At 40.9% G+C, this 10,890-nt stretch overlaps 1 protein-coding gene across 1 annotated transcript in view; it reads right to left on the bottom strand.

Annotated features, from left to right (window-relative positions):
* The window catches only part of LOC138854088 (uncharacterized), a gene marked incomplete at its 3' end in the record, with an annotated part of 13,902 nt that extends 3,292 nt beyond the window's left edge, over positions 1 to 10,610 (bottom strand). Inside the window, 1 exon segment of the mRNA XM_070095076.1 lies at positions 10,461 to 10,610. Within this exon segment, the coding sequence (XP_069951177.1) occupies positions 10,461 to 10,610 (150 nt within the window).
* Positions 10,611 to 10,890: the final 280 nt, after the last annotated feature.

Below are 10,890 nucleotides of genomic sequence, written 5' to 3'. Positions count from 1 at the left end.
CCCAGAAGCACCTAACAACAAGCAACACCCAGCACCTAACAACAAGCAACACCCAGCACCTAGCAACACCCAGAAACACCTAACAACAAGCAACACCCAGCACCTAGCAACACCCAGAAACACCTAACAACAAGCAACACCCAGCACCTAGCAACACCCAGAAACACCTAACAACAAGCAACACCCAGCACCTAGCAACACCCAGAAGCACCTAACAACAAGCAACACCCAGCACCTAGCAACACCCAGAAACACCTAACAAGCAACACCCAGCACCTAGCAACACCCAGAAGCACCTAACAACAAGCAACACCCAGCACCTAGCAACACCCAGAAACACCTAACAACAAGCAACACCCAGCACCTAGCAACACCCAGAAGCACCTAACAACAAGCAACACCCAGCACCTAGCAACACCCAGAAACACCTAACAAGCAACACCCAGCACCTAGCAACACCCAGAAGCACCTAACAACAAGCAACACCCAGCACCTAGCAACACCCAGAAACACCTAACAACAAGCAACACCCAGCACCTAGCAACACCCAGAAACACCTAACAAGCAACACCCAGCACCTAGCAATACCCAGAAGCACCTAACAACAAGCAACACCCAACACCTAGCAACACCCAGAAACACCTATCATGTGGGAGTTCGATACGTGGATTAGGGAAGAAATACTCACGTAGGCTGTTATTACGTATAATTGCTGTTATGTGGAGAGAGCCCGCAGCCGTTACCTGTCTCCTTGGTTACACTTGTAATACTGACTAGCCGGCTAGCCAGTACCCCGTAGTGGGTCTTTTGAAATAGTGTCAGCTCAGCACAATATGAAAGACCGTGACTCAAGACGGTTGGTCGTTGAGTCAACGGACAGGTTACTGGTAACTGGTTACTACTACTGAGACTGGTAACTGGTTACTACTACTGAGAGCTCGGCGACGCTAACATATGTCGTCCCGACATACAACTAATACAAACTAGAGATGGCAGGTATACGGCTTGGGCTGATTCTATACAATGTCAAAGTACACAACATTAAACATTATAGATACATAAGTAGAACATTAGAATGAAAGCGTACGTAACTGAAACTGTAATGCAATACAAGGTATACTATAGTACAACTTAAAACTCAACAAATGAACAACGAACTCAACATTGAGATTACAAGTGATAAAAACAAAAATTTTGATCGATCGATCTGTATTCATGTGATCTACGGATTCTGAGGAAGGAATATATACAAAGAAAGAGTGTTTAACAGAAAGGCAGATTCGGTGCACGCAAATCTAGACTGTTAACTCTCAGACTGCGGAGAGAACATGAACACAAAAAAAAAATTCTTGAATACTGATAAGTTGATACTGTAATTATTCATCTATACAGGTTATTTACATTTAACCCCAACTCTGCTAGGGTAAGATTGGCATATGCAGAATGGGTGTCATCTCTGGGAGGATCAAACTCTGTAGCATTGGCTAACTCATGCTGTATTTGAGGCAAATCTGAATTGGAAGTTACAAATGATACTTGAGGATTTCTCAATACCTGTCGTGTACGTAGGGAATAACGACATTCAGGTTGATCATCTGACTGAGTATCAGAGGAAGAGAGTACAGGATCAGGAGGATTGTCAGAGTCTGTCACATTAGTCTGGGTTGGAACATCATTATCATCACATACTAACTTCATATGATCCAAATGCGATTCTTTATACTGACCAGTACTAATCTCTCTAACCTTATACTTATTACCAGTGATATGTTCAACTACGCGATAAGGACCAACAAACTTTTGATCAAGCTTTGGCATTGCAGACGTTTTGTTAAAATTAGTCAGCATAACTCTCGAACCTACTTTGATTTTGGATGGCTTTACTCGAGTATTTGCGACTCTTGTAAATTCAGCTGTTGATTTATGAAGTGTTTCACGGATTCTTCTAAAAACACTTTGAGCTAAGCTGGTACGAGTTGCTACGAAATCATCAGGGTTGTAATTTGGTTTCGGATTAGAATATAACAACTCATAAGGTAAACGTTTATCTACACCATACAATGCATAATGTGGAGTGTCACCTATAGAAACATTGTAAGCAGAATTTATAGCACACTGCACATCAGGTATAACTTCATCCCAAGTTTCACTGTTGGGATTGATAGTGGCTCTCAAGACATCAAGTACTTTCTTATTAGTTCGTTCCGCTAACCCATTGCTGGCAGGATGATGAGGAACAATGGTGGATTTAGAGATCTTGTACAAGGTACACAAATTTTCAAGAATTTCATTACAGAATTCACCTCCATTATCTGTTACTAGGGACTTAGGGGTGGTATGCCTGCAGATAATGCGTTCTTTAAACGCTTTAGCTACTGTCTCGGCAGTCTTATCTGCAATAGGAACTAACTCGCAATATCTGGTGAAATGGTCTACCATAACACACAGATGTTTGTTACCTTGGAGGGAACATTGGAAATTAGTTAACAAATCTAGCGCAACTCTTTCCCAAGGTTCGCTAGTAGTTGGATACACTTGGATTGGATTAGGACCATTAGCATTGCCTTTATGTTGCATGCAGACACTACATTTCCTAACATACTCAGAAATATCAGTTGCCATACGAGGCCAAAAGTATTTCAATCTGGCTTGTTTTACTGAACGATCCATACCAGGGTGTGCAACACCTGGTACATCGTGAACTAGCTGTAAGGCTACATTCACTAGTGACTGTGGAATTACTAACTGGTATACTCTTCTGCTAGGAGTACCCAACTCTGCTGTTCGATACAGTAATTCTTGGTTCATGAGAAAATCACTAATGGGTGCTGGTGGCTTCACAGTCAGAATAAGATCTTCCTGGAGCAGGAATCGAATCACACCAGACCACATGGGATCTGTTCGTTGAGCATTCTTTACATCTTCAGCACTAAATGGAGGGTCTGCAGTTACTATACTAACATGTCACGACAAGGCATCTGCGACTACATTTGACTTGCCAGGTAAATGCTCAAAGGTGGGATTGAACTCTTGGATAGTCAAGGTCCATCTAGCTAACCTTCCAGTAGGTTGTTTGTTCTGGAATAAGGGTATCAGTGGAGCATGATCTGTCAAGACATGAACAGAGTACTGATAAATAATGTCTCGGAAGTGCTTTAAAGACCATACTATTGCTAAAGCTTCTTGCTCAGTTACTGTATAATTACGTTCAGCCTTCGTAAGGACTCGGCTAGCAAATGCAACTGCGTTGTACTTGCCATCGGTCTTCTGAGCTAGTACGGCACCTATGCCAATTGAACTAGCATCAGTTGTCAGATAGAAAGGCTTAGAAAAATCTGGAAATTTCAAAATTGGAGCAGAAGTTAGCTTTTCTTTTAGAGTCTGGAATGCTCTTTCTTGACGGAAGGTCCAAACAAAAGGAGCATCTTTCTTAAGCAACTCAGTTAGAGGAGCAGCTATGGAAGAAAAATTGGCAATGAAAGATCTATAAAAACCTGCTAAGCCCACAAAGGATCTTACGGCATCAGCAGTTTTGGGAGTTGGAAAATTTAGTACTGCAGTTACTTTACTTTGGTCAGTCGTAACCCCTCTAGGAGTGACTACGTGACCAAGAAACTTAATTTCTGATCTGAAAAATTGACATTTTGACAGTTTGATCTTTAAATTGGCTTCTTCAAGCTTACCAAGTACTACATCAAGTCTTTTCAAGTGTGTATCCACGTCTTTAGACATGACGATTACGTCATCTAAGTACACCATAAGTGCATTACCTATGAGACCTCTAAAGATATTAGTCATGAGCCTTGAGAACGTGATAGGGGAAGATCGTAATCCAAATGCCATACGGAGGAAGTGATAATGACCTGTAGGAGTGGAGAATGCAGTTAGCTCTTGGCTGTCCTCGTGAAGAGGGACTTGCCAAAACCCTTGTAACAAATCCAGGGTTGAAAAGACTTTGTTATCTCCAATATTACGTAAAAGATCACCCAGTACAGGGAGTGGAAAGCGATCTGGAATGGTTTTTGCGTTTAACTTCCTAAAGTCAATTACTGGACGCCAAGTACCATCCTTCTTAGGTACTAGTATCAAGGGTGCATTCCAAGGTGAATTGCTAGGTGCAATAACTCCATCATCAAGCATTTGATTGATCAATTCTTCCGCGACAGCAAGCAACACCCAACACCTAGCAACACCCAGAAGCACCTAACAACAAGCAACACCCAGCACCTAGCAACACCCAGAAACACCTAACAAGCAACACCCAGCACCTAGCAACACCCAGAAGCACCTAACAACAAGCAACACCCAGCACCTAGCAACACCCAGAAACACCTAACAAGCAACACCCAGCACCTAGCAACACACTTCAGCAACCTCTCATAATATTAATAAGCTCTCACTGGGCGTGCTACTTACAGAATATTAGTGCATTGTTTAGATAATTACTGAGCACATGTGGTGTACACGAAGGTGTACACGAGGGTGTTAGGCTGTTCACAAGGGTGTACATGAGGGTGTATACGAGGGTCTGAGGGTATACACGAAAATGTAGGTATCCTTTGAAGAATTCCCTTACAAGGGGGTTATCCCATGCAGAGTGGTTTTCCAAGAGGTGTTATTCACAAGGCAGTATCCCAAGAGGTATTACTCTATAAGTAGGTATTCCTCATTGGTAGTGTCTCTTGAGGTATCCCCGGAGGTATCCCTCATAGGTAGATATCCCTCGAGGTATCTCTCATAGGAAGGTATTCCTTACAAGATGGTATCCCTCGAGGTATATCTCATAGGTAGCTGTTCCCTACATGGTGGTATCCCCAACAAGGTGGTATCCATTGAAGTATCCTTCATGGATAAGTATTCCTCACATGGTATCCCTCGAGATATCTTTCACAGGAAGGTATCCCTCGAAGTATCCCACACAGGGTTCTATGCCTCGACGAATCCCTCACACGAAGGTATCCCTCATGGTATTCTTCATGGGTACGTATTCTTCACATGGTGGTCATCCCTTTATCGTAGGGGTTCTTAAAAGGAGATATCGAGGGTTGAAGGTAGACACACTTGTTGGATGGTAACGATATATTGTCAGACTGTGATAATGGGAGATGGAGCCCAGCCTTGCCGTGTCACTGCCTAGCTGGATGTCTATGCACCGACTGAGAGGAAGCAGAGGTACGAACGTACACATGCGCATCCTGTGACGTCACACAAACAGTCACTCGGCCTAAGGGGTCTTCTATATAAACACATGGATGATACTATAATGCTCAGCTAATCTATACAACACATGTAAGGGGATTCAGCAACTATGCTGACAGCTCGGTCATGTTATGTATGTCGTCTCGACATACACTACTATCCTATAGGCTGAACAGGCAGGTGGTTCTGGGCTGATTCTATACAATAACAAATTCATATATAACTTTGAACTAATTGATGGTATCATAATGGATATTACATAATGAGTTTTACGTAATGGGTGTTAACGTAATGATTTTTAACGTAATGAGTTTCAATGTAATGCATTACGGCTTATAAGAACAAATCATTGTACAATATGGGATGGAATTGATTGATCGATCTGTATTCATGCACTCTACGGATTCTGAGGAAGAATAAATATATATATATACGAGGTGAAATTAACAGCAAAGGCATCTGGTGTGCACTCAGATCCCTACTGTCAAATTCTCAGAATACGGAGGGAACGTGAATACGAAAAAAAAAATTCTGAAAAACTAATCAGTTAATAACAAACGGTTGACAATTTACTTCATCTCAGACATCTAGTTATACAGTTATACAGACTATGTACATTTAAACCCAATTCTGTGAGGGTGAGGTTTACATATGTACATTCTGGGAATCGAATTCCCTGCAATTCTGCGAGGGGAGATGAGGTTTACATATGCAGAATGGACGATTATCATCTCTACAGCTACATGGAGGATCTGAATTCTACTCTGCAATGGCTAACGACATGCCTTGAACGAGTGAGGGAGATCTGAACGAGTATCTACAAAAGATACAGCTATGTGGACGATCTGAACGAGTATCTACAAAAGATACAGCTACATTCACTAGTGACTGTGGAATTACTAACTCATCTGCTAGGAGTACTCAACTCGACTGTTCGATACAGTAATTCTTGGCTCATTACAAAGTCACTAATGGGTGCTGGTGGCTACACAGTCAGAATAAGATCTTCCTGGAGCAGGAATCGAATCACCAGAACACAAGGGATCGGTTCTTTCTTACTGGAGGAATGAACAAACTCGGTGGAGTGGATGACTCTCCCCAGTTGAAAAAATTAATGCTATAACACGCAATATGAACAAGCGAGAACGAATCTACTATCTCAAACTGCAAGCACAGGAGAAAATAAATGAACATGGTCAACAATACTGATATTCAATCTGAGTCACACACAGTGACACGAGGTATCAACTATAAACTTCACTTACAAACGTTAACATGTGAAAGTTACTTGAGAAATAACTTCTTACATTGCACTGATTACTGTCAACTAGGATGGGATCACAATCTGAAACACAAGGGACAACAACAACACTCAAGTGAGCACACTAGCCACAGAAACTTCTTTCTGCAACGGCTTGTGGCATCAACACGAGATGGCATAACTCGTTGCAAGTAAAGTTCTTCTCAAAGCGTCCCCTGGGAAGGAACGAATACTTGAACAAGTCGCCATCTCAAGAATAGTAGTCTCAGCATTATCCTGCATGCACGATATTGTGGCTGGAGTCCAGACAGGAGTGACAGTATTACTAGTGCCTGACCGCTCATCTACATTAATAAGTAATTCACGGATCTATAGGAACTTAATCTGAACTTCACATTTCGCAGCACTTTAACAAATCTCAGATACAAGCTTTGAGAACAAACACATTGCTCAAGGGCTAGGTATTGTCTTTCAGTCAGTAAGGGAATATTGGTACTGTGGACTGATTCATATTGACTTTGACTGGCATGATACACTAAGTGAACATTCAAAAGTGACTGGGACATCTTCTCAGTGAACTTACTCAAGGACATAAGGGCAAGAAAAATGAGATAATGACACAAAAGTTTAAATGGGAAGAAATTGCTTAACTATTCTGCATAAGTAACTAAAAATTGACAGGGCACACAGTAAGTAAAGAAACTCACACAAGAAATTACTCAACTGAATAAACAACACTTTGAAAATCAAGAGAACTTGTACTTTACTCAAATATAATTTGCTCAAATTTTACTTTAAATTGAATGAATGGCACAGTGAGTTGTCTTTATTCTCAATGCAATAGGGAAATACACAATAAAATAATAAAATGGACTCAATAAAGCTTGTGCAAAATAAAACAAAATGGGACACAATTCACTAAAATAAAATAAAATGGCACAGAAAGAATAAAGTATTACGCACAGAACAGAGCATATGAAACTGCACTGAAATAAACTGTAGCAATATTGCAAATAACAATTGCTAATCAAAAAGTATTGCACAACACTGCACAAAATTTCTGCAAGAAAAACTTTAAATGGTAACACAATGTTTGCACAAGAATTTTTGCAAAATGAGTCAATGTGCAATAATAAAAGAAATATTACACACACAAGAAAAGAAATATATCAAATAATGAACTGAGTGAACACTTTAACTCTTAAGTACAACTTAAGCAACACTTAACAAACAAAAGAACAATTTACTTTAAAAGAAGAACTTAAAAATTGCACTAAGAGTGAATTTGTTCAATGAAACATGAAAAATAATAGGTGCTAAAACACAGAACAAAAAAAGTTTGAACACTTACAGTGATGCAGAACACAACACATCAACATAAACACAATACTAGAATTTTCTTGCAATGAAACTTGATGTGTGAAAAATTTGATAAGAATAATTTTCTTGCTTGCACAAAATAATGGCACTATTGTCTGTGGAAATAAGACAAATTAGACACTGGCTAAATGAAAAGAATATGAACACAAGAATGTTCAACACACAGAGAACAAAACAAGAATACACAAATGCTGGGATGAAAAAAAAATGTAACAGACAACACTGAGTTGTGATGCAGGACACAACTAAATAAATTACTGAATTAATTCACTGGATCACTGAGAACACTAGGTGATTCTGAAGTGTAAACACAAGTTCTATACTGCTCATATGTTGCACACACAACAAAGGAAAAACACTAGGTACTTACTTCAAGTGTATAAAAAGAAACACAACACAACGGACATAAGATAATAGCACGAAAATTAACACTGAATTAAGAAGAAAAAAAAATTATTGTAAACAGTATATAATAAACACTGAGTCTAATCAAGAGTCACTGAATGTCACTAAGAAATCACTGGAAACACAAAAAGAAATGTCTCAACACTCACAAATGTCTCTATGAAAAATATTATCACTGTAACGACTTGGTGAAGAATTAAGTAGATGGTGGAAGTTTGAAGGATGAAGGCTATCGTCTCGTGGCTGGCTACTGTCTTCACGTGATCGTAGAATTGCACTTACATCGATGATAGACACACACAGGAGGCTTTTCAGTGATGGCACAAAACACACTCTAGCTCTTGACCCCCTATGTGGTCCTTAAAATATGGTGCTATAACCCCTAGTAGTGTACCAAAACACTGGTAGAGGTTGGGTGAGTGGGTTAATGGCTGGGTGAGGCGTCTGAGGCAGCCGTGTCGAGTGGTTGGGTGGGTAGGCTTAATAGGACTAAGGCCAGACCATGTGGTGAGACACACATGGTCATTGGACCTATGGGATGAACGGCATAAGCCTCACTGAAGACAACCACACTGGCACGAAGATATTCTAAGCTGGCTGGCTTAAAATACACCCACGAAATACCACAACACCACAAGGATGAAAAAGAGCACTCAGAATAGCTTGAGCACAAAGCAATGAAGACTGTACCCTCATGGCTTGCTTGAGTACTAGGGTAAGACACCTGGGTTAGTTGCTTGCTGGCTTATCTTAACCCTTCACACAGAATAGCTTGATAACTTCTCACAATGAGCACAGCAGGGGTGGAAAGCTGGCTTGGCAGGTAAAAAACTGGATGGAGTAGGCTAGGCTGGACTGGACTCCCTCACCACAGACTGGTTGCTGGCTTATTTTGCAAACTCGGGTCAACCCCTCGGGAGTGATGCAAATAAGCAGATAAACACTAATACAAAGAGACTGACCAGAGAATAATGTAGTGGCTGGTAGGAGCTTGAGTGGGAGGAACTGGCTGAGGTAGCTGGCGTTAACCTTCTTGGCAGGCCTACTCACAAGATGGCAGCCGGCTCGGTAGAAATTTATCTCCAGAAATCGCTGTAATCGTCAGGATTACAGGCCCTCCGTTGCCACCATTTTATCGTAGGGGTTCTTAAAAGGAGATATCGAGGGTTGAAGGTAGACACACTTGTTGGATGGTAACGATATATTGTCAGACTGTGATAATGGGAGATGGAGCCCAGCCTTGCCGTGTCACTGCCTAGCTGGATGTCTATGTGCCGACTGAGAGGAAGCAGAGGTACGAATGTACACATGCACATCCCGTGATGTCACACAGTCACTCGGTCTAAGGGGTCTTCTATATAAACACATGGATGATACTATAATGCTCAGCTAATCTATACAACACATGTAAGGGGATTCAGCAACTATGCTGACACCTTGAGGTATCCCTCACAGGCTGGTATCCCTCGAGGTATCCCTCATGGGTAGGTATTCCTCACATGGCAGTCATCCCTTGAGGTATCCCTCACAGGGTAGTTTGTGTAGTTTAGAGTGAAAGTGAAATTTACTCACTGTAAGCTGTTATACAGCGTATTATATTTAGTAAATGACTGACGATGCCCAGCCTATCCACGTCTCTATCCTCAGGGTTAACCAACTCTCTCTGACTCATGGTACACGTCCCAGGGCGTTTGGGAGCCTGTGACATCATGGCTAGCATGAGAGGCTGGCCAGGTCACCATCTGGAAAAGATCTGGGCTGGGACAGGTACTGGCAAATCATTTAACTTCAAGAGAAGCTGAGTATAAATGATATTTCAATTACTACCTCATGTATCACTGTTGACAGCTCAGTGACACTAACGTAGGGCGTCCCCAGCATACAGCTAAACCAATATTAGACAGCAGGCATTTCGGGCTCTGGGCTGGTTCTGTACAATACTAGGAAACAAGGTACACAACGACATAAAACATTTGAACGTAATGCATTACAAATCATGATCGATCATGGAATTAATGAGAACACAGGTAAACAATTGAGAATGAGGTCAATTGATCGATTGTTATTCATATAATGTACGGATTCTGAGGAAATTTATTTACACAGAAGAAAATGTTCAACAGAAAAGGCAAACTTGGTGCACACAAGTCTTTTACTGTTAAATCTCAGTTGAGTAACTATTGGATTATACTAATCATCTCTACAAGTTTTATACATTTAACTCCAACTCTGCTAAGGTGAGATGCTCATATGCAGAGTGGTCATCATCTCTAGGAGGGTCAAATTCTGTTGCAACACCAAACACATGCCATGATTGAGTAGGATCAACATTAGCATTAACAACTGAAACTTGAAGATTTCTCATCATTTATCGTGTATGTAGGGAATAGCGACAGTCATTTTGTCTGTCAGTCAGGATGATAGAAGATCCTCCAACAGACTTTTGGTCGAACTTTGGCACTGTGGATGTTTTATTGAAATTAGCTGTCATAACTCTCGAGCCTAGTTTAATTCTGGTTGGCTTTGCTCAAGTGTTAGTAATTCTTGTAAATTCTTCTGTTGATTTGTGAAGTGTTTCTGAGATTCTTCTGAAGACACTTTGGGCTATGCTGGTACAAATGGCTTCGAAATCATCTGGATTATAA

Source organism: Cherax quadricarinatus, chromosome 49 (genome assembly GCF_038502225.1).
Source record: "Cherax quadricarinatus isolate ZL_2023a chromosome 49, ASM3850222v1, whole genome shotgun sequence".
NCBI lineage: Eukaryota > Metazoa > Arthropoda > Malacostraca > Decapoda > Parastacidae > Cherax > Cherax quadricarinatus.
The sequence above is the reverse complement of the archived record's forward strand: the minus strand, read 5'-3'. Positions and strand labels throughout refer to the sequence as shown.